Source organism: Giraffa tippelskirchi, chromosome 4, assembly GCF_054371585.1.
Source record: "Giraffa tippelskirchi isolate mGirTip1 chromosome 4, T2T-mGirTip1v1.2.pri, whole genome shotgun sequence".
NCBI lineage: Eukaryota > Metazoa > Chordata > Mammalia > Artiodactyla > Giraffidae > Giraffa > Giraffa tippelskirchi.
This window is the reverse complement of record NC_137278.1, coordinates 156,175,837-156,199,961: the sequence shown is the minus strand read 5'-3', so window position 1 is coordinate 156,199,961 and position 24,125 is coordinate 156,175,837. Positions and strand designations below refer to the sequence as shown.

General features: G+C 41.1%; 1 protein-coding gene and 1 pseudogene across 14 annotated transcripts in view; one reads left to right on the top strand and one right to left on the bottom strand.

Moving 5' to 3' along the window:
- RBMS2 (RNA binding motif single stranded interacting protein 2) overlaps window positions 1-24,125 on the top strand; it is a 90,687-nt gene that overhangs the window by 39,109 nt on the left and 27,453 nt on the right. For all 14 annotated transcript variants that reach the window (XM_081483322.1, XM_081483320.1, XM_081483313.1 and 11 more), the window contains 4 exons: window positions 12,854-13,020; window positions 17,643-17,701; window positions 18,807-18,898; window positions 20,326-20,483. In XM_081483322.1, coding sequence (XP_081339448.1) covers window positions 12,854-13,020; window positions 17,643-17,701; window positions 18,807-18,898; window positions 20,326-20,483 — 476 coding nt within the window. The remainder of the gene's footprint in view (window positions 1-12,853; window positions 13,021-17,642; window positions 17,702-18,806; window positions 18,899-20,325; window positions 20,484-24,125) is intronic.
- Window positions 8,942-9,551, bottom strand: LOC145544574 (D-aminoacyl-tRNA deacylase 2 pseudogene; annotated as a pseudogene).

The window sequence follows — 24,125 nt, the reverse complement described above, 5'->3', positions numbered from 1 at the left end:
ATGCAACTGTCAGGAGTACGCCTAAGCTAAGATAGAGAGGAAGGGAAAAAATGGAAGAAGAATGGAGAGGAGTAAGAGAAAGGATGGAGACTAGAAAAAGGGAAGAAGTGAGGGGCAGTAGAGGGTTGCCTCTAAACTCTAAGTCTGTTATTCTTGTTCTAAATTTTCTTTCAGTTTCACCTCTAAAAGATACCAAAAGTAAGCAGGAACCTGAGATTCTGCTCTGTAAGTTTTATCAAAACTATTTTGTAATAAGGAGAGAGGAAAATAGCTGTTTTGTTTTAGTAAATCAGCCTAAAAGAATAGGGATTTCCCCTTTTTCTATATTGTTTATGGATTAAGCATACTGTGGCTATTCTGTAAATAATGTCTTTATGTGGGTATGGGTACTAGATCTTGCAAAAATTCTTACAGAACCTCCACATTACTATCCAGGAACTAGATAGAACTTACAGAACTTTCTGTTTCTCTTTTGGAGACCTCATCCCTTTGTTTATAATTGGCTTTTGGTTTTCAGTTCTTACTTTGGCAACCAGTCTTCACTTCCACCCCTTACCTCCAACTTCTGCCCCATTCCCAATTGTGGTTTAAACCATGAGTTGGATAAACTAGGTTAATACTTCCCTAAGGACTAGTTCTACTCAGATCACTGTCTTTTTTGAGATTCAGGGTATGTTAGGAGCTATGAGAGCGTGGGTCCAGGAGTCAGGCTGTATGGACTCAAGTGTTTTAACATTCTATCCTAGTTTTTAAGAAAAACATGTCAGACCTTAAGAGACTTTTGTTTGTTATTAAATAGATAATAGATGTATGGACTTGGTATAAAATATAAAAGGTTCAAACGAGTATAAAGGAAACAAAGAAAAAGTCTGTTTTCAGTCCATCCTCCATATACCTAGTTTGTCTTTCTGGTGGTCATCATTATTAACTGCTTCTTGTGTATCTTTATAGAGATATTTCTATGTATATTATATCAAACTTTGAAAAATTATTTCCAAAGTCCTTTGTGATTTGTAAAAATAAGCCTAGATAAAGATTAAACTTGATATAGTTAATGTAAGGCTAGGTGGTTGCCTATATACATTTTATTTTGATCTGAAGATAGACTAGGCACATATACCTTTCATATTCTTGGGCTAGGCTACTTCCTTCAAATGTGTAGTGTTGCCAGTATTTATTGTTTGGTGAAACAAAAATATTTCTCTAATGATCACAGGGACAGAATATTTTCATGACTTTGAGATTTTAGGCCTTGATGAAACCAGACCTCTAATCTACCAATCTAAGTATTCTTTCTGTGGGTAGTGTAAGGGTGAAGAAGAGGATGCTGGTGTTTCCTAACTTCTAAGGGTTTGTGATCTCTGTATATCTGACCAAAATGAAATTGGGTAAAAGACAAGGTAGGGCAAAATAAACGCTAGACAGACATTATCGTTTCCTTCATCTTTTCTCTGTCTAAGGCAACCGTTTGTGGAAGAGAGGCACATACACCTCTGCAAGCTCTGAAGAGTCAGTGATGCTGTTACCCTTTTTCACTTTGCAGTTCCTTCTTTAGCCATATCTCCTCCTGAACACAGCTGATCCACCAGCTAGGCTGAATAGTGGAGGAGTTTTGTTAGGCAGAGTCACACTCCATGGGGTCTCAGTTGTGTCCCACCCAAGTTCTGCCTAAGCAATTGGTTGTCATGTTCAGACTTAAACTGCTTAACCTTCAAAGCTCCTTTTCCTGTCCTGGAAATGAAACTATGTCTATGTTTCCTGGTACATATGAGATGTTGCCACACTGACATGTACCCACACACCGATGGCATAGTTGGTTATTCCTTGGGATGCAGGCATGGGCTTTTGCTGCCTTAAAGGGCTGTGCCCCCTGTAGAACTGCCCACATATTTCAGTTGAGGGCTCTTGCTCTGGTCAGTCTATGTAAGCACCAGTCTTATGTAGATTTTACTCTTAACTTATTTGGTTCACGGTTCAAAAGCCTTTGTTTCTTAAATGTTCTACTTTGGACTCGACATTACCTATTCCCAGGGAACTTAGAACTGTCCTCTTCCCAGAAGGGAGATGAGAGGATGTAGGGTCATATAAAGAACTGTTTTACTCAGCTCTCTGCTCTGGTTTGGATACTGTCAGTCTTAGGGTTTCCATTACTTGGTTCTGCTTAATAAAAAGTGAAGTGACATACCAAAGGGAATGTTGAAATAAAATTAAGACTCAGTTTCTAAGTTTTAGAAGGAAACCAATAACATATTCTCTGCTCTACTTCACAGAGTTGTTGGGAAGATCAAATGAAATCATAAATGTTACAGGACTTAAGATACTGTTTAGTTGTTAGACAAAAGATATAGTACAAAGTTCTGCATCAAACTGTGCCTAGAGGAGTAAGGAGGTTCTTTTTCCAGTCTTGAAGAAAGCAGGGTTTCTCAAGAGTTTCTGGTACGTATCTCCTTGCATCTGAGTCTTTAAGGTAGAATGGTTTGTTCATCATTCAGGGCCCCAAAAGAAAACAGATGGCATACCCAAGCAGAGTAATTTGAGAAAGATGTAATAAAGGGACTATTTACAAAGAGACTTAGGGAAACCAGTGAGAGCAAGCAGAGTACCCTATGGCCAGCAATTACAGAACCTACGTTACTCTAGATCTAAAGGGGGAAAGAACTGAGGGAGATTGCCAGAATCTAAGAGTAGTTGTATGGAGAGAACTTTGGGCCCCAGTAGCAGTATGCAGTCAAATCATGGTATTCTGGCAGGGGAAGGAGCTAGGAAAAGAAATATTCTGATCTCATTCTCCTCCTGCCCTTTGATATCCAGCTGGTGTGTATCTGGTTCACCAAACCCAACTGGAACCTGGAGGACAAGGGAGCCTGTTCATACACTCTTTATGGTCAGCTTCCAAGCCACAAAGCAAGGTGGACAGGAGTGGCAAGCAGATCTGGAAGGGCGAATGGATGGATTCCTGGGCAATAAGTTTGATTGTTTTACTAACTGAGGATTCTTTAGTTATTTTGACTTAGGGTTTAAAAATGTTGATTTTATACCTAAGACCTCGTTTGAGTATCACCTGGTATGAATGTGAGTAACTCCCCCTGGCATTAAAGGAATGTGGAAAACAGATTACTGTTATAGCAGTAAGAGCTGTGAAATAGAAGTGGGGAGGAGATGAGAAGCTGGAGGTGGTATCAGGTTTACTTGAGCTGAGAGGAAGTAGTGGAAGTGCTGAGAGTCAGGTTTTAAGACCAGGTATGTTGGGCAGATCTGTGGTGTGGGTTCTCTGGCTTAGGCTCTGCATGTTACAGAGCAAGTTTTCTGTTGTTATTGTTTTTTGATAATTTTATTTATTCATTTTTGGCTGTGCTGGTTCTTCATTGCTGCAAGGGCTTTCTCTCAATGTGGTGAACAGGGGCTACTCTCTAGGTGTTTTGCATGGACTTCTCATTGTTTGGCCTTTCTTGTTGCAGAGCACAGGCACGGTCTCTAGGGCCAGTGGGCTTCATTAGTTGCAGCATGTAGCTTCAGTAGTTGCGGCTCCTGGGCTCTGGAGCACAGGCTCAATAGTTGTGGTGCAAAGCCTTAGTTGCTTCTCGGCATTTGGAGTCCTCCTGGATCAGGGATCAAACCTGTGTCTCCTGCATTGTCAAGTGGATTCTTTACCACTGAGCCACCAGGGAAGCCCCTTGTTTTGTTTTTAATGTTACTGTTTTCTTTTTTTCCAGAAGGAAGGATTATTGAAAATCCTCCTTTTTTGTTCTGATATGATGTAATGTCTAATTCATATTTCTACTTGAATTTCAATAAAGTATGTTAATTTTAAAACTTCTCTACCTATAAATGAAGTAGGGTGATGCCAACTTAGGCTGACTCCTGTGCTAGGTCATGGTAGCCTGTAAGATGTTTTCAGTGGTTGGAACATCCTCTTCTCTCCACCCATCTCTATGAAAAAAATTTTTTTTAAATTATTCACTTCTTTATTTGACTGTGCTGGAACTTTGTTGCTGTACACGGGCTTTCTCTAGTTGTGGTGAGTAGGGGCTGGTCTCCAGTTGCAGTGCACGGGCTTCTCGTTGCAGTGGCTTCTCTCTTGAGCATGGGCTTTCAGTAGTTGTGGCTCCTGGACTCTAGAGTGCAGGCTCAAGTGCACAGGCTTAGCTGCTTCGAGGCATGTGGGATCTTACCAGACAGGGGATCAAACTCATGTCCCCTGCGTTGGCAGGCAGATTCTTAACCACTGGACCGCTGGGGAAGTCCCTCTATGAAATTTTTATAACAGCTTTATTGAGATATAATTCCCATGGTGTACAATTCACCCATTTAAATGGTACAATTCAGTGGCTTTTTGTATATTTGCAGAATCATGCATCCATTACCATACTTTTAGGGCGTTTTCGGTACCAACCCCCCAAAGAAACCTCACTCACACAGCCATCACTTCCCAATTCTTTCATTATCCCCCTCTCCTAGCCATAGGTAATCACTCATCTACTTTCTGTTTCTAAAGACATGCCTGTTCTACACACTTCATATAAATGGAATCATATAATTGGTGGTACTTTGTGATTGCCTTCTTTCACTTAGCATGTTTTCAAGGTTCACATCATATCATGTATCTGTATTTCTTTCCTTCTTAATGACTAATAGGCTCATATGTGGATGTACCACATTTTATTCATCCATTTATCAGTTGATGGACATTTGTGTCCACTTTGGGCTATGGTAATGTTGCTATGAAATTCTTGTATGGGTTTTGTGTGAACACATGTTTTCAGTTCTCTTGGGTACATACGTAGGGATGGAATTGATGAGTCATGTGATAACTCTGTGTTTAATTATTTTAGGAGCTGCCAAACTGTCTTCCAGAGCAGCTGCATCCTTTTACATCCCCAGCAGTAGTGTTCGAGGGTTCCAGTTTCTTCACAGCCTCACCAACACTTGTTATTTTTTATTGTAGCCATCAAAGTTACTTTTGATTAAAGCCATAATCTTTTTATTATAGCCATTCTAGTGGATATGAAGTTGTATCTCATTATGATTTTGGTTTGATTTTCCCTATGGCTCCCTTCTAAAAGTTTACCATCCTACTCATTTTTCAAGGTAAAACCCAAAACATTTTCTTTGAGAAACTTTTCCCTCAGGAATTGTTTCTTCTTTCACGTTCTCATACCATTTTGCTTGGATCCCCATAAAAAGCACACACATTTTGTTCTGCTGGTTATCTAGGTTGTATGCTCTGGTTTGTGAATTACTTAATGGCTTCTTGTGAAAGTGAAGTCACTCACTTGTCTCCGACTCTTTGTGACCCTATGGACTGTAGCCTTCCAGGCTCCTCCGTCCATGGGATTTTCCAGGTAAGAATACTGGAGTGGGTTGCCATTTTCTTCTCCAGGGGATCTTCCCGACCCAGGGATCGAACTCAGGTCTCCTGCATTGTAGGCAGCCCCTTTACCCTCTGAGCCACCAGGGAATCCCAGTGGCTTCTTATGGGTATGTATTTAAATTTATTATGAAATATTTCACTTATACACTTATTCACCTATGAGTCCCCACTGCATCAAGCAGAGCTTACACATATTCGGCATTCATATATTTATTGAATGATTCAAATAATGCAAAGGGCCTCATAAGTGAATATTAAAAGGATTGATACTTTGCAGGGAAAGTGGACTTTATTAGGAGACATGAGAGAACTCAGGAAATAATGTATTTTTAGATAAAATGATCAGATGTGTTTTATGTCCCAGAGACCACTGGCTCCAGAAACTTGTCTTGTGGATCATCAATATCCATATTGTAATAGGAATTTCAATGTCAGGCCACTGGATTATGTATCTGAGACTTTCTTAGGGGTTTGTTAAGATGATACACAGTTAGCAAACCCCCTAAATTTGTTTTACTCCTTTTAGTAAATATCCATGCTTATATTCTGTGCCAGGAACTTAACTGGGCACTAGACATGGGGTGGAGTTTTCTCCGGCTCTGGTGATAATAAAGTTAAGGGCTCAGGATAGGGATAACTTTGATAGCAAATGAATGGATACAGGGTTTGTGAATTTTCTTAAACCAGGCAAAGTGAACAGTTGATCTGAGAACCTTATTTTCAGAATAAAGACAGTGTTTTACTTGCATTAGATTTTAATTAGCAAGTAACTCATCTGAGTGGATTATTCTCTTAAAGATCTGATGAAAACTTAGTGATTGGGAAGTAGGCTTGGAATCTCTGTTACCATTGTGATCTCTTGCAAGAGAGCAGAAGGAAGAACGCACTCTTGTCTCCTCGTTTCCTGTAACTCAGCAAGACAGGAAACATAAAGTTCCTGCTACAGGAAGAGGGGAGTTTGCTTTTTCTTTTTCTGGATGAAGATGAAGGAGTTATATATTTCTTTATCCCCATGCTATAAGCCCTTCCCCAGGTTATCATGCCCCAGAGATTCTTACAGGATATTTTTACAACATAGTTCTCTAATCATTCTTTAGATACCACCCCACCAATCTTTAATCCCACCAGTCTTTAAGAAATTAAAGTCTCTTCAATATTTTATCTTAAAGGTCTCAGCCTTAGACAGTAAAAGAAGAACAAAACAGAAGGAATTGTTTTATAATCTAGACCTAAGTAACTATCGGGAGAAGGCAATGGCACCCCACTCCAGTACTCTTGCCTGGAAAATCCCATGGACGGAGGAGCCTGGTAGGCTGCAGTCCATGGGGTCGCTCTGAGTCGGACACGACTGAGCGACTTCACTTTCACTTTTCACTTTCATGCATTGGAGAAGGAAATGGCAACCCACTCCAGTGTTCTTGCCTGGAGAATCCCAGGGACGGGGGAGCCTGGTGGGCTGCCGTCTATGGGGTCGCACAGAGTCGGACACAACTGAAGCGAATTAGCAGCAAGTAACTATCCAGGTGGTCAGAGAGAGGTAGTTCTCAAGATGGTTAGGACCACTCGCTGCCTTCCTCCTAACCTCATATCTCGTCATGCGCTTTCCATGAAAACATCTCTCCAAGTTTTTCCTGGATCCTTAAGAACTGCTAGGGGAAGCATCAAGTCTGTGAAGACAGATAATAGCTCAATTTGGGTGAGTTATCTATATTCTGAAAGGAAGGATTTTATCCTTTAATTATAGAACAACTTCATTTTTTTAAACGATTCCAACTTTTAAAAGAATAACTATAACTGACAGTTTGTGCCTGCTGTATGCCAAGCCCCGTGTTAAGTACCTTATATTCATTAGCTCATTTGTCCTACCTTCTGTGCCTTCTTTCAGCTCTCGTGTGTGGCTGTTCGCTCTGCCACGGGAGTGGTCTTTCTTGGAAACAGCCAAGTCCTCCTCATGCTGGTGTTCCTGCACACCTTTTACTGAGAGATTCTAGTCTCCAGCCAACCTAAAATTTGCTGTTCTCTGGCATTTGCATTCAGTCAGTTCACCTTTGCAGTCCAGCCAGTGTTTTCTATTTTGCCTTGGTAACCCGTTGCCCATCGGAGAAGGCACTGGTGACCCACTCCAGTACTCTTGCCTGGAAAATCCCACGGGCGGAGGAGCCTGGTAGGCTGCAGTCCATGGGGTTGCCAAGAGTTGGACACGACTGAGCAACTTCACTCTCACTTTTCACTTTCATGCAGTGGAGAAGGAAATGGCAACCCACTCCAGTGTTCTTGCCTGGAGAATCGCAGGGACGGAGGAGCCTGGTGGGCTGCCGTCTATGGAGTCACACAGAGTTGGACACAACTGATGCAACTTAGCAGCAGGAGCAGCAGTAATCCTTTGCCCATAGGCATCTGAATTTCACTGGAAGATCCAAAGCCATAAAGTCCTTGCCCTGAGATTGCCTCCCATCTGTAGGGATCACAACTGAATTTATTCCATTTCCCAGGAATTAGTGCAATATTAGAACTTTCTAAAAGCGCTAATACCTACTCTGTAAGCCTAATTTCTAAGGCGCTGTGTTCACTTTTAGCTAAGAAATCAAATTTTAAGGCTCTCCAACACTTAACTACTATGTTTTTCAGGCCTTTCCTGCATAGTATTTCTAAGTTATTTGTTTATTAAATGAATAAAATTAACCAGTATTTGTTCTAAAAGCATTCACATATATGCATCAAGCAGATCACTTCAAATTCTGCAAGTTTGAATTTTTTTTTCCAAGTAATTCCAGTAGAGAGCTTCCCTTTTTATTCCTATTATATAGCAGTCTAAATCAACAAGAAAGGAACTTCCTAAAAAATTTATGAACACTAATTTAATGAAACAGTAACTTTTAAAAACCAAAGACAGACAATGTGACATACACTGTTGATAAAAAACTGAGAAACAGAATATTAACCCAGAATATTAAACAAAAACAACTTTTAGCCCCCCATTCCCTGTTCCTGTATCAACTAAAGATTCTTAAAATAATTGAAAGCACTTGAATATCCTTGGAAAGTAATATTAAAATGCACAATAATATTTCTGCATTACATTTTCATAGATAGTATTAGAAGGAATAGTAAATTGCATATTCTTTCATTCAAAATACGGAAATCTGAAATATTAAAACAAATTTTACAAAATTATAATTGGTTTGTGCTAGGTTTTACCTAGTTTTAAGACAAATAGTTATTTTTATTACATACTACATACATTGGAGGGCATAAGAAATATATTTTTCTTGATTGTACAAAATGATTCATTGCAAAATGCTTAGATACAGCTCTCTAGGAACATTTCCATGTTCTTATCAGTGACCATAAAATGAAGAGAATACATTTTTCAAATTTTTGAGTGTCAGTGTAGAGAGGAAAGTGGGATGGAAGGTGACTGAGATCCAGAGTTTAGGTGACTGGCAAGATCATCCAGTTAGGAGGCTGCAGAGTTATGGATGGGACCCAAGATTTTCTTACCTAAAAATGCTTCAGATTAGTGTACTCAAGAAGAAGGGGCTAGGGAATCTAAGTAGACTGTAGACACTTTCAAAACTCAATTAGGTGTGTGTACGGTCCGTTGGTGTTGAGCTTTAACACCTGCCTATTGCCGTAAGTGCCGTGTTCCACCACAATCCCAGCTTCAGCACACTTGCTATTAGCAGCTAATTCTTTTTTACAGAGATTCACAAATTGGAAATAAAGTTCTAACCCCTCTTCTTTTCCAGAGTTACAGTGATGCTGCATGCTTCTTCCTTTTACTCTCCCGCCAAGGGTGGCTTGAGGGATGATAAGAATGTTGCCAGGTAGATCCAATACAGAGACGTGCTTGCCATTTTCTGTTTCACTTAATTTCACGTTTAACAGTGTATTAACCATTTTGGGAAGAAGTTCTTTATCAGCTCCCTTGAAAAACCACACTAGATCACTAATCCTCTCTGAACCTCCACCCACTTTGCCTCAATGTCGCCCTCGGCCTGGCGCTCTTACAGCCAGGCGTGCAGGCACTGCTGCAGGAGAGCCTGGGACTGGGTTGTGCTGCCACTGTCAGCCGTGGCTCAAGCCACGTGGATATCCCACAGGTTCCAGCCCCGTGCCGCATGGGCCCACCCCTGCAAGTTTGAATTTAACTTCTATTTTTTTCCTGACCTCCCTTCATGTCTAGTATCTCCTAATTAGTCTCACTACCTTTGGTCTCCTACCCCTCTGAACCAGCTGGGATAATGCAGCCAGTGTTAGCTTTCTTAAGTATATGTTATCATGTCATTACTCAGCTTATAATAAACCTGGTAATGTTTCCCAGTCACTTCCAGAATTAAATCTCCTTCATAACATGGCTCATGCCTACCCTCTTCTATGGAATAACTTTATGTATTTCTTTGCTACATCCTTTATTTCTAAAGGCAAACTTAATACCATCCCAGGTGTCTTAAGATCCTAGGCCAAATGTGAGGGTCCTTGCTTTAAAGAGTTCAAATCTTGCTCTTCATTTTCTAGCTTAGGCCCTGACAGAGGACCAGTGCCCTCAGAGGACTATTTCAGACAAGGAGGAGACAAGGAAGACAATTCTACCCTACCCTTCCCACCCCCAGTAAAAATATCTCAGTCCTCTGGACTCTCATATGTATTACCCTTTTCTCTTTTACATATATAGGTAAACATGGATCATTAGTTTACTTTAGTTAGTATTCTGTCTCCAAATAGTTTCTTTTGGGTAGCCAAATAAGCTTTACTTAGAGGCTTGCTTAACTTTATTTCTTAAATTCTCTTGAAAAGAGTATTTTTCTGTTTTTTCTCTTTGGAGCCAAACCTGCATAGCAGTTTCAGAAGCTATTTGGGAACAGCAAGAGAGAAAAAAAATTTTTTTTTCTGAACTACATTTTTTTTCTGGGTGTTTTTCTGGCCTTTTTTATTAATGACTAAGTCATATTTTTAGATTATGGCTAAGACTTTACTGTTAAAACCAAGATTATAACCATGGTAGCAAACCAGTAACTTGTTTTTGATTTCTTTCTTTCCTCAATAACCCTTGTGTTCTTCTTTGTACAGTCCTAGCATCACTAATACTTCCTCTTAGGAATATTCTCTCACGTTGGGAAAGGGGATAGATGAACTCTGATTGAGATGAGTGGTCTCACGTGGTTGTGCTTGGCACCTGATACGATGCTAGTAGAGTTGTTTCTGCTGTCACTGTTACTGCCGGCACCATCGTTATCCCCAGGCCTAGACTCTCATACTGGTTGATTGCTGGGGCGTGAGGGTGCTACACACCGTCAGCTTGCAGGATCTTAGTTCCCCAACCAGAGATTGAACCCAGCCCCAGCAGTAAAAGCACCGAGTCCTAACCACTAGACCTCCAGGGAGTTCCCTAGAATCTTATATTTAGAAGAAGCATCTTGGCTTTGTCAGCTAAGAATCAATAATGGCAGTTCGTTAGAGATGAGGAAAGGCATGTCTTAGCGAATAACCTCTAGCAGTGATCTTCTTATTCTGAACTCAGAAGCGGTCATGATTAGAATGTAAGTAATAATCCTCTTGCCTCTAAATCAGACGGTGCACTTACCATAGTAGTGACAATGGGGGAGGTCTTGACCAGTAGTATTTGATTATTATTACATATCTACTAATTCACTGGCGATTTCAATATCATTCTTAGTACTGCCATTTCTAGCACTGGATGTATGACTTTTAGGTTTATTTGCCCTATTTTTGTCTTGTTGTCTGAAAGTTGCTTAAAAAATACACATGCCTTGCCCTGCACTTGTTGACTGTCACTGCCACCACAGAGGAATACTAATTCATATTCCACCAGCGTGTGGATTGTTTTGTATGGAAAATCCTAGTATAAGTGCTGGCAAAGAGAGGGGGACAGGGATAGGAAATAGATAGGGTATATCAGGAGCTACAGTAGGTCATGAGTCTTTGGGCCATTCCAGAATGTGGTATTGAGTTTCTTCTTCACTGTAGTATGGAGCTAAGGAGTGAACAGTGTATTTGCAAGTGGATACAAATGTGTATTTGCACATTTTTTAAGGACAGAAATAGGGAAATACTTGCTTCAACATATTTAGCCCGAGCAAAGATTTTTATGTTAAGAGATTTCTAAAGGTCAGAGGCATGAAATATAAGAGGCACATTTTACATTAAGATTATTGGGGGAAGGTTTCCCTTCTTTGATATTTATATATCTCTTTTTCTTCTGTTACCACCCCAGTCCCTTACTACCACCACCACCAAAGAAAAGCAGGTAGGGGAAACCCTGGAGATGAAACGGGCATTTTATAGGGAAGTAATTCCAAATAGATTTGTACTGTAAAGTGCTTTAAGCCAAGGGAGAACTGGAATTTGAGTATGATATAGTAAAGTGTACCACGTTATAGGTAGTTATGCAAATCTGGGGGCTTCCTCAGTGGCTCAACAGTAAAGAATCTGCCTGCAATGCAGGAGACTAGGGTTTGGTCCCTGGGGTTGGGAAGGTCCCCTGGAAAAGGAAATGGCAACCCATTCCAGTATTCTTGCCCGGAAAATCCTATGGACAGAGAAGTCTGGCGGGCTACAGTCCATAGGATTGCAAAAGAGTCGGACATGACTTAGTAACAAATGCAGGTTTAGAGTATTATGAACCATATATTTGTATACACTAGAAGCTTTATTAGAGCATAAGGATATAAAATATGCCTGGAAAGAATGAATCCATGTTCCAGTCAACCTGGTAGTTTTTCTCTAACAGAAGGACCCCCAAAGTGTAGCAGAGTCTGGTTGCGTGTCCTGGTATCAATAGTGAAAGATTACAGATGTTTCATCCCAAATCCCGGATTTCCTTACCCATACTTCATCTAGTATTCATTCATATTTAAACCTTTAAAATATGGTTGTAAAGAACTTATGACTAAACCTCGATTAGCAGAGTAAAAAATTTCATTTTTTACTACCTGGCATGATAATTAGTATTTCATTTTACTTGTCGAAGTGTATAATAATTTTCGAACTGTTGCAAGTATTTTGCAGTTTTCATAGTCTATAGTTTTATGAATAATTTGTGGTTCAGCGTTTCTATACCTTCTTGATTTGATAAATTGCTAGTTCCTTTCTGTCATTTTTGAATAGAACTTAGATTTTTATTAATCTTGTCTCATTACACAGTTTACTTAAGAGGCATACATCAATTGTATTTCCAGCATCTATATAATAAGAACACTTCTCTATCACAAAGTATCTTTTTTTCTAAACCTTTAGCAAACATATTTTGACCTCTCATTTTCCATGAAAGGACAGTTAAATATTTCCTTATTCAGAGAAGAATTCCTTTAGGTTTTTTTTTTCATTTTTTTTAAGCTCTTCTATGACTTCATTGCTGTTCGGGTTTGGAATCATTCTTTCCAGGGGGCCAAGATCTTCCTCACTCCTGAGCATCTAAGTGTATGATTTTTCTGACCTTTTGCTCTTCGTGTCTCCCTGCAGCCATATGTGTCATTGTCTCAGCAAATGGCACCACCTAGTCCAAGCAGCAGTACCCCTAACAGCAGCAGTGGGAGCACTGCAAATGACCAGCTGAGTAAGACCAACCTCTACATCCGGGGATTGCAGCCAAGCACTACTGACCAGGACCTAGTGAAGCTGTGTCAGTCGTAAGTTGGGGCACGTGTGGATCGGTTTCCAGGGACGGTACAGATTTGGTGATGCTGGCTTCTTACCAGATACTCTTATCCTGAAATGCAGTATTATTTTGCTTCTACCCCTATAGTCACAAGGTTTCTCAGCAACCCCCCCTAAAGAAATTCTGTGTACTGCCAATATATAAAACTTTCATGGGTTTCTCTGACGAAAGCCAGATCAGGCTGACCTGGAAAGCCTAGTTAGTATATAAGTTTGTTTGCAGCTGTATCCAGAACTGATGGTATTAGTGGAAAGATTTCTATCCTTACATCTTGAATAGAAATGCTCAATATCTCTAAAGATATCGATCAGAAGATAGAGTTGGCAGTGAGGATAGAAGAAAGTGGGACTAAATTGAATTATGCTCTTAGGAGAGTTTCTGCTGCTAGAGCTATTTCCAGGGACCCAGAGGGGCCCTCAAACTAGTGGATAAAGAAGAATATGAAGAAAGAGTTGTCACCCCCTGGTACTTACCCCTAAAGATCTTTGGGGTTCTTTTGCATAGACTTGAGTCATGAGGTAGAGATAACTACCATGGAATTAGCCCAGTTAGGAAAGCTGGAAAACTTGCAAGAATGCAGAGATGCTAGCTCAATTCTATGTAGCAGAAAAATATGTGTTTCAGATCATTTATGTGGGGGAGTGATTAGAGGCTGGTAGGATGGGAGTTCTAACAGGGAAGGAGAAATCAAGTTTATTTATTTGGGTGTGCCAGGTCTTGGTTGCGGCAAGCAGGATCTTCATTGCGGCACACGGGGTCTTTAGTTGCAGCACGGGTTCTCCAGTTGTGGCTTGTGGGCTCAGTGGTTGCAGCACTCAGGCTTAGTTGCTGTGAGGCAGGTGGGATCTTAGTCCCCTTACTAGGGATCAAAGCCATGTCGCTTGCATTGGAAGGTGGATTTTTAACCTCTGGGCCACCAGGGAAGTCCCTAAATTTACCATTGTTTAAAACTGTTGAAATATAACAAGCATACAGAAAAGTATACAAATCATAAGTGCTTATAGAACAGTGAATTTTCATAAGGTGAACCCATCCTTGTAAGAGTCCCTTGCAACACAGATCAGTGGAACATTATCAGCTCTTCAGAAGCCCAACTCCCTATGACAATCTCTCTCCTACCCTCAAAGGTATCTACTGTTTGACCTCTAAACGATTAATGTGGCTTGTTTGAACTTCATATAAATATAATGATATAGCACATACCATTTTATGTCTAGTTTCTTTTTCTCAGTGTTGTTTGTGAAATGCATCCACATTGTTGCTTGTAGCAAAACTTTGTTCATTCTTCTTGCTTTCTAGAATTCCATCATAGGAATATAGCACAGTTTATTTACTTGTTCTACTGTTGCTGGATGTTGGGTTGGTTTCTAGTATGTTACTGTTATAGATATGAATAGTGCTGCTGTGAATTTGTGCAAGACTTTTGTTGCATGTGTGTATACATTTATGTTGGTTATAGACCTAGGAGTCAAGTTGCTAAATCATAGGATATACATTTGTTCAGCTTTTGTAGATACTAGTAAACAATTTTCTGAAGTGGTCAAACTGACACAAACTCCCTTAACAGTATATGCATGTGCCAGCTGTCCCAAATCCTGGAGAGGCTGAACATCCTTCCCCCAGAATGTATGAGGCCCCAGAGGTACTCTGTAAATCGCTTAGTCTTCTGAAGTCATGGTTTTGGAATTCTGTTTGCACCAGGCTGCACAGAATCAGTCTCTAAAGGCTGGATATGTGTATAACACTGGATCCTTTACCTTGGCTTACCTTGTTGGAAAGGTATTTAAATGAACTTAGGGGAGTTAGTCTAGGACTAGTAATTTTTTGAGAGAATAGGAATTGGCCAGAATGTTTTCAGGAGACATAAGAGACATGGGTTTGATCCCTGAGTTGGGAAGATCCCCTGGAGGAGGGCATGGCAACCCACTCCAGTCTTCTTGCCTGGAGAATCCCTGTGGACAGAGGAGCCTGGCAGGCTACAGTCCATGGGGTCTCAAAGAGTCAGACACGACTAAAGTGACTTAGCACATGAAGGAAAAGAATACTATATCAGTCTAATTCCTTGATTTCTCTACCCTTTGTTTCTTGGACTAAATATAGTGTGCTACAAAAATCAATTCTGTGACTCCACAAGACAGAGGAAATGCTCAATTCTACTTCACTATACTTTTAGGCTTTCATTTTGTCCTTACCAATAGTTGCCTTACCTTCTATTGTGTCTGAGGGATGAGAATAATCAGGGTTGGCATATAGGATGGGAGTAAGGAGCCCAAGGGGGGACCATAATTAGGAGTGTGGCAGAGAAAAAATAGGTGCTAGGTGAGTTATGACGAAAGGGAAGCTGAGAAGAGCAGGTGGGTGGAACCCTCACAGGCATGTGAGCTGGGAGGTAAACTTCTCTGTGAATGGTGTTTCCTATGCATAGAAGGACTTCCTGCCTTTGTCCCAGCTATCTCTCTAGGTTGTAGGGGAAGTACGAGTTTCTGGATCCTAAGCCCTGGTGGGCAGGAAAGAGAGGCGTGGAGTCTGGAACTGGAACTCCTGGTTCTCTCTTGGAGGGGCTCCTTCCACGGAGGAAGCAGCACGATCCAGCTGTTGCCAGCTGCAGTGGAAACTCTGAGCTCAGTGTCTCAGGCTGCTCAGACCACAGCGAGCCCCACCCTAGGGCCTGGGTGGAGATAGCAGCATCTGTGTTCTCGAGCTCGCAGTCTCCTTCACCCCTTCCCTTGCCTTAATTTGGGGAAGAATCCAAGTGTGCAGCCCAGAAGGGTTAGGATCACATCTATTCTAGCCTCTAGGGCCCTGCTTGGCTTATTCTGTCTAATCTGAGAGTCACAGAGCCCCACTAGAACAGTCAGGGGCTGCCAAGGAGCAAAGCAAATACATCAGTCATCGTGTGTTCTTTAGGGATGGAATGGGAGGAAAAGTAGGAAAAAAAAAATGCTTGTTTCAGGTAATTCAGTCCCTGCCAACTGTTTCCAGTTAAATTTTATACTCCTGACTTTGTTAGTGATTTCTGTTCTGTCTCTCTAATATGGTTCACCCTCCTGGAGTAGAATGTTGAGACTTCTTTCTAGTAGAACACTTCTAATATATCCCGAAACAGTGATACTCCACCGTTCACAAGTTTGGGGAACTCCACAGGACCCCACTTGGCTAAAGTATAATTTTAAAAGGTTGAAGAACATAACTCTCCTACAAATATAGGTAAGCCCATGCCAAATATTTACTTTACTCATTAATGAGGGAACTAGCAGAATGGTAAAATGGGTTCAAAGAGCATTTGAGAGACTGAGTATCGATAGGTACTGAAGAAAGAAAGTTGGAATAAGATGACTAGGTTACAGAGAAAAGTGCTTCATACCCTTTAGAACAGTAAAACATTAACCTTTGGGATTATCTTTTCTAATGGACAAAAATTACTTGTATCTCTACTAGATAAAAATCTACAAGTTAATATGTATCTTCATAAAATCTGAGCCTCATCAGTAATAAATAGCAACCCAAAGAAACATCCTTCTAGATAATAGAATATACCTTGAATGGGCCTTGTAGACAATGTTCCAGAATGACACTGAAAGAAGGTGAAATTCTCATTGTGCCTTATCATCAAGTTTTGGGTAATTTTCTTAACACAGCTATTGCATTTAGTCTAATGCCCAGTCCCCTCCCTAACACACTGAAATCTTGACAGAAATCAGGGAATTCCTTGGCGGTCCGGTGATTAGGACTCGGCATTCTCACTGCCAGGGCCCTGGATTCAGTGTCTAGTTGGGGAACTAAAATTCCATAAGCCACATGGCACAGCCAAAGAGAGAGAGAGAGAAGTCTTAGACACTAAAGCCCAAAAGAGAGCCATTTGGTTAAATGTTGAGGTCCTTTGGATATAATATTTTAATAATAGCAATTAACAATGTTCAGGTGTTTTTTGGTAGACATTAGTGCTTTGTATTCATGATCTCATTTCACATTCCCAACAATCTTCTCTCCATTTTACGGATGGTGAGACTGAGGCACAGAAAGATTAAATGACCTGTCCAAGATCACACATAGCTAAGTGGCAGAATCAGGATGTGAATAAATGCAGTTTGGCTTAAGTTGACCTTCAATCAGGGGGCCAGTAGAAGAGTGAGGAGTGGGACGTTAGAGAAGAGAAATAGATTTTCATGGGAGAAATGGTGTCTGTCCGAAGGAAGATAAGTAATATCAAGGATTACTTTTAGTCTTCAAGGAATTCTTGCCAGAGCTCTGCCCTTGCACACTGCTGAATGGATGTCACCAAGCTTCTTTCCCCCCAAAAGACAGTAGTCTCTTTCTAACTGGTATCTGAGTCTTATTTGGGGGAGAAGAGAGAAATGTGTTGACAGTGTAGGGACTACAGTTACCTTATTTCTTGTAGATGCCTTTGGGCATAGGTTTATATGAGAAGTGTGATATTTTAAATTCATTTGTTCTTATTACTAAGGTTTGAGCAAGGACAGTTTTTCCTAGTGGGAGTGAAGACAGGGCATGGATTCCTCTAGGTGTTGCAGTCTCTGTCCTCGTCTAAACCCCTGCCCCCAGATTATCACTTTGCATTTTCTTCTCCCTTAGATACGGCAAGATTGTCTCCACTAAGGCCATCCTGGACAAGACCACAAACAAGTGCAAAGGTGAGAGTACAGCTATTCCTGCTGGTGGAGAACAGCTGCAGGTGAGGCCCTCCCTTGCCTCCGTCCCTCACTGCTTCAGGCCCCTGGTTTCCAGTACCAGGGTGGCATCTCTCAGGGGTTCAGGCTTGAAAGTCAGGTAGGTATTTAGATTCTTTGGTGACCAGAGAGCTTGAGCTAAAAATGCTGTTTGGGGGACCCAAGGCTAGAAGCCTGCACAGAGTGCCTTTGAGTCCTTTGAACATGCCTGTATGTGATGTTCCCCTGGATTGGATGGTAGATATGGGTATGTGAGACTATTTATACTTAGCAAAGCAATGTAAATGTCTTTTATTGGTGTAGATGGGGCAACTTAATTTTGTTGGGGTTTTGAGCAATTCTAGGTGGAGAGGGAAAGCGGGAAGGGGCTGGATGCTGGGGTGAGGAGGGGCTTCTTCCAGCAGGTGGCTGGCTATCTGCAGTGGAGAGGCTGTATTTCTTACATGCCTAGCATTTCTGGGATGTGGCTAGAAAAGAGGAGGGAGTTCTTTTGGAAATAAAGGGGGGCCGTGAGTTACTAGAGGAGCCTAGTTCTTGAAACCTTGGGTTTTCTTAGGGGAGAGGGAGGAAGGCAAGGATACCATAAAGACCTCATGGCCCTTGGCATTCTTAGCTAAGGCAGTGGCACCCCACTCCAGTACTCTTGCCTGGAAAATCCCATGGACGGAGGAGCCTGGTGGGCTGCAGTCCATGGGGTCGCGAAGAGTCAGACATGACTGAGCGGCTTCACTTTCACTTTTCACTTTCATGCATTGGAGAAGGAAATGGCAACCCACTCCAGTGTTCTTGCCAGAAGAATCCCAGGGACGGCGGAGCCTGGTGGGCTGCCGTCTATGGGGTCGCACAGAGTCGGACACGACTGAAGCGACTTAGCAGCAGCAGCAGTAGCAGACCAAATCTCACAGGGTTTGGGGAGTCTATGGATAACCACCTAAAACCTCTTAATCTCTCTTCCTCCCTGTCACTTCTATTATGTGAGTCGTAACTCTTCCGCTGCTGCCTGAAAAGCCTGGGCCTCCTACCTCCCTTACACCTCCTACCTCCCAGTGACGCTGTTTCCCTGTTCCAGGCTATGGTTTTGTGGACTTTGACAGTCCTTCAGCAGCACAGAAAGCGGTAACAGCACTGAAGGCCAGTGGTATACAAGCGCAGATGGCAAAGGTAAGGGTACTCCCTCACATCTGTTCCTCTGAGAGGTGGTAGTTAGCCTCCAAGGTGTCAAGAGGATTTAAGAACCGCATGGTTGAAGGGCAAGGGCTTTCTGCAGTGCGTTTTGACTATATCTAGTCTCAACCAGGGCCCCACTGAGTGCCTCTGCTGCTGGAGGAAGATGGTATTCAGAACCCATGGCAGGTACCTCTGGCAACTCTCTTCCTCTCATCAAGTACTATAAGCAGGCAAGAGGGTCCAGAGGGCTTCTTCCCTTCCTCCAGCTGTTTCCCTATCTCCACCCTGGTCCCACTTCCCTACCAAACAGCTTGTGGTGTTTTTGCAACATTCTCTGAAGAAGCCAGTTGTGCAACTCCAAAGTTCAGAACAATGCTTCCCACCTCCCAGCACTGTTCCCTGTAGGAAGGGGTGGGGGTGGGGCGGGTGATGTGTAGGGTGTGTGTGGGGGAGTAGACGCCACCGAGAGAAAGGAAACTATCCCTTCCTTTCTCCCATCTGTCTGCAAGTTTCATTTTCATTTGAGCTACTAGAAAGCTAGAGACTTTTCCTCCTTCTCTTAGGTGGAGTTGCCCTCTTGCCTTTCTAATGTCATTGTGAATACCTGAGAGGGGCTGATGCAGCAGGCCTGCCAGCCGTCCTTTTCTGTAATGGTTGAAGAAAAAGGAAGCCCTGAAAGGAAAGGCAGAAGGGGGAGTAAGGTTGCAGGTGACCCACTGCCTAGGGCAGAGTGACTGCTTAAATTCTTAGCTGCACAGCGCTGGGAAGTTGCCATTTTACAGAGTCTGCCCCCTGGAGGTGCTCTCCCACCTCTTCTTTCTGGAGAAAACCCCTCTGACATTGGAGTGACTTCAGACTTCCTGTGAGACTGGAACTTCTGGGGCTCCGTGGTGACCCCGTGAGCTGTGCATCTGGCTCTTGGTGCAGCCCCCAGCACTTCCCTTCTCTCTTCTCTCCTCTTCCAGTGTTCCCTCCATCAGGGATTGTACAGACATTCCTACTACTGAGAGGAGTCTGCTGTGGCCGGAAGAGGGGGGAGGGAGATTACTCAAAACAATCCAACCCTGGAAGCAAAGGCAGTCCGAGAGAATCCAGCCTCTGGGACGGGCCGCTGGATGGGAGAGAGGAGTGCTGCTCTGTCTGGTTCTTAAAGCAACAGCCCAAAACTTCATCCTTGACTTGTCTTGTGGGCTCGTACTGTGCTAGAAATAGTAAATCTGTGGGGTTTTCGGCCTAGATTCAATATATAACGCATAACCCACGGTAGTGGGACTAGGTGTTACAAATAGTTGCTAAGATTCTCTTTGTTCGGTCATCCCTTCCTCCTCTCTCTCTTCTGAAAGGTCATTTTGTGAATAACGGCTGAGGGTGGGAGAGGGTTAAGAGATATGAAATTCATTTTTTCACTTTTATTTCCATAGCAACAGGAGCAGGACCCCACGAATTTATACATCTCAAACCTCCCACTGTCAATGGATGAGCAAGAACTGGAGGGAATGCTGAAGCCGTTTGGCCAGGTTATCTCCACTAGAATCCTTCGAGACACCAATGGGACCAGCAGAGGGGTCGGCTTTGCCAGGTGAGGGATGCCACGAATGGCAAATGATGATGTTAATAAAGAATGTCACATAGAAGGTCATCAAAAAGTCTGTATCCTGCTCCCCCCAGGACGAAAATACTGGCCAAAAGTTCTTGACAGTAAATCAAAAGTTCATTTAATTATAGGTCACAATACTCGAAAAAACTATCTGGTCTCAAATCTTTATGCTTTCGCCACTATTTCCTTTTACTCTAGCCTTTGTTCCTTTGATCTAGAACTAAGCAGAATGAAAGATTATAATTCTGTATCCTGTTTTAGTTTCCTGAGTATTTCTCATTCTGTTATCTCATTTGGGCTTCCCTGGTGACTCAGATGGTAAAGAATCTGCCTGCAATGCAGGAGACACAGGTTCATTCCCTGGGTTGAGAAGATCCCCTGGAGAACGGAATGGCAACCCATTCCAGTATTCTTGCTTGGAGAATTCCATGGACAGAAGAGCCTGTTAGGCTACAGTCTATGGAGTTGCAAAGAGTCAGACACGATTGAGCGAACCTCTGTCTGTCTATCTCATTTACTTTATGAAATAAATATTTTTTTATTAAAAAAAATAAATTTTATTGATAGTAAATGAAATGAAATTCAGCAATTTTAACTATATAGTTTGAGTTTTTACATATGTAGGTAGTTTTTAATTTTAAAAAAATTGGAGTATAGTTCTTTATAATGTTGTTGAAATAAATATTAATTCTCTATTTTATGGAAAAGAAAACCAAAGTTCTCAATATGAAGTGATTTGCCCAAGGTCTCAGGAGTGGGTGGTAGAGTGGAGCCCTTACCCTTGTGACTTCAAGATAGGTAGGATTAAATGGAAGATCTGGTCTACCTTTTCAGATCTGTTGAGAGCCTTAAATTCTCCATCCAGCTCTACCACTAACTGCCCGTGTGGTATCAGACCTTTATGAGCCTTGGTTACCCTGTAAAGTAGAGGTTTAGAAGAGTGATTTTCTTTTTTAAAAAAAATTAATTTATTTTAGTTGGAGGATAGTTACAGTATTGCGATGGTTTTTGCCATACATCAACATGAATCAGCCATAGCTATACATATGTCCCCCCAATTCTGAACCCCCCCCACCTCCGTCCCCAACCTATCCCCCCCAGGTTGTCCCAGAGCACCGGCTTTGGGTGCCCTGCTTCATGTATCTAACCAGCAGTGGTCACCTAGTTTTCATATGGTAATGTAAATGTTTCAGTGCTATTCTCTGAAATCATCCCACCCTCCCACTGAGTCCAAAAGTCTTATTTACCTCTGTGTCTTCTCTGCTGCCCTGCAGGTAGGATCATCAGTACCATCTTTCTAATGTGCTTCCTAGAGCTGTAGAATTCTCCAGGGCGCCTTCTTTGGAGCTTAGTGTCGCTGTTGTTGTAGGGCTTCTGCTTTCCCTAGCCCACTTAGGAAATGGTTTTTATTTATTTTAAGATTTTGCTTGAAAGGAGATTCTGATGCCTTTCTAAAAAGTTTGAAAAGACCTGGACTAAGTGATCTGAAAGTCCTTTTTTCTTTTATAATATCTTGTCTGGTCCAAGAACACTGCTTTACTCTGCAGCATTCAGACCTTGGGAACGTGGAATAAAACCTCTTCCCTAGCCTACTCAATCTCCATGGCGCCCCCTGCTGGTGACCCCATGTATAACTAAAGGGGAGTTGCTAAGGCTTGTAATCAAACTTATTCTCTTAAAGCAGAAGCTCCATTTTGTCGCGATAATTTTTTTTGCCCTAGACCAAAAGAAATACTTAACAGTTTAATTTATCAAGTAATTAAATGGTCTAAACATTCAAAAAATGTTTAATATTTTAACAACTTTGAAGTTATTTGAAAAATACATTGAAAGAGAAAATATTTTAATCTCATTCATAAATAACTATACTTTCAGTGGATGTGGGCCTGTTGGACACCGCACAGTTCTTAAACCTTGGAATCATACTGAACAAGGACACCCTCATTTCCTGTTACACATTGGTTTTCTTATGGTACTTGCTTTTGTCATAGCAACTACTGTAAAACCAGATTGTAGAAATATTGAACTGTTTAGAGTTAGTAGTCTTTATGATAAATAGCCAATAAGTATTGCTGTATTTTCTTCAGAAAGTTAAAGTATCCCTTTCTATGCCTCTGTGAGCTCATCACAATGATCCAGGGTGCCTCAAAGCCCAGTTTAGGAACTATGGCTTTGAAGTCTTGAAAAGCCATGAAATCTCTTGTATGTTTCTACATTAATAACTTCAAATTTTCTTCATACATTTAGATTCTTGCAAAGTATAATTTCCAGCAAATTATAAATAGTATGTTAATAATATTTACATAATGTTAATAATAATAATTTAGACTGTTAGTCTAAATAAAACTGTCATACTCTTTTAAAATATATCCAAATGAAATCTAAATGTAGCAATTTAATACACAAAATCATTTCAAAAATACATGGGGCATTTCTTTGTTTTAAGTCACAACTCTGAAATAATTCTTATAGTATTCCTTTTTCTCTTCTTGATCTTGTATTACCATCTTATTTCCCTACAGAATTGTATTTTAGTTTAAAATATTTTTATAGTTAGAAGTCTTTGTATGGATCATTCTGCTATAGTTCTCTGCAACAAAAATATAAATTAATTTTTTTCTTGTGGCTCTGAATCTTTATGCATTAATCCATAAGGAAATTATCTTTATAAATAGTTCACAGTTGCCCCAAACAAAATAAATATATTAAAATGTTGATACAAAATTGTTTTATATGAAATAAATTTTATTGGAAATGCTTTTTTTAGATTTTTATAATTAAATCATGTAGCCATCAGCGAATATTGTTTATTGCTGTAACAAGACAAAATTTAATGTCAGTTCTATTTGTGTTTTGTTTTCATGGTAAGGAATCTTGTTCACATAAATATGTAAATGGGAATGGAAAGAGTTTTGCTAAAATAGGAATTCTTTGAGTTCCTTCTGAATTATATGCCAAGAACCAGAGTGATCTGTCATCAAAATTGACTTTTTAATGTATCACTTGACAACTTGTTGAGCCCTTTAGCTTTGTGGGAAGGAAAAATTGGAAACAGGTAAATTAAAAAAACAATTTGTAACTCAGTCCTCAGTGCTTCCTGTTGAGCTTTGGGATGAGTTTGAAATAAACTGAGCAGAGTAGTTGTGAAAGGGGACCTCAGCCTTGATCATTAGTGATGATGAACTCCCTCAGACACATCCGTTTTAGGAAAGAGTTTATGAGGAAGTTGAATTCCTGAAAGTGATTCTTTTAAAACCCTACATGCCTGTCACCCTTTTGAAAGACTCAAAAGTAGGAGTAACCCAACTAAACACTGTTTGCTCTAGAACGCTCAGCATGCTTTCACTAGAAGGTTCCATTTAAGGTCTTTTTCTAGTAACTGCCGACATGGAGATCGTTCAGATCTTTAGTGGTTATTGGCATAGAAAATATACTGACTTACTTTAAATCTGGAAAAGGGGGGAAATACTGTACCCTGTATTATGTAGATCTTCATATAATTTATAGAACACATTTATATACATTATCTCATTTGAGCCCTGTATAGTAAGGTAGATGGAGATTTGAAGCAGAAATGAGGAATGAGTCCGGAGGACTTTTGTGCATGTTCTAACAGGCGCCACT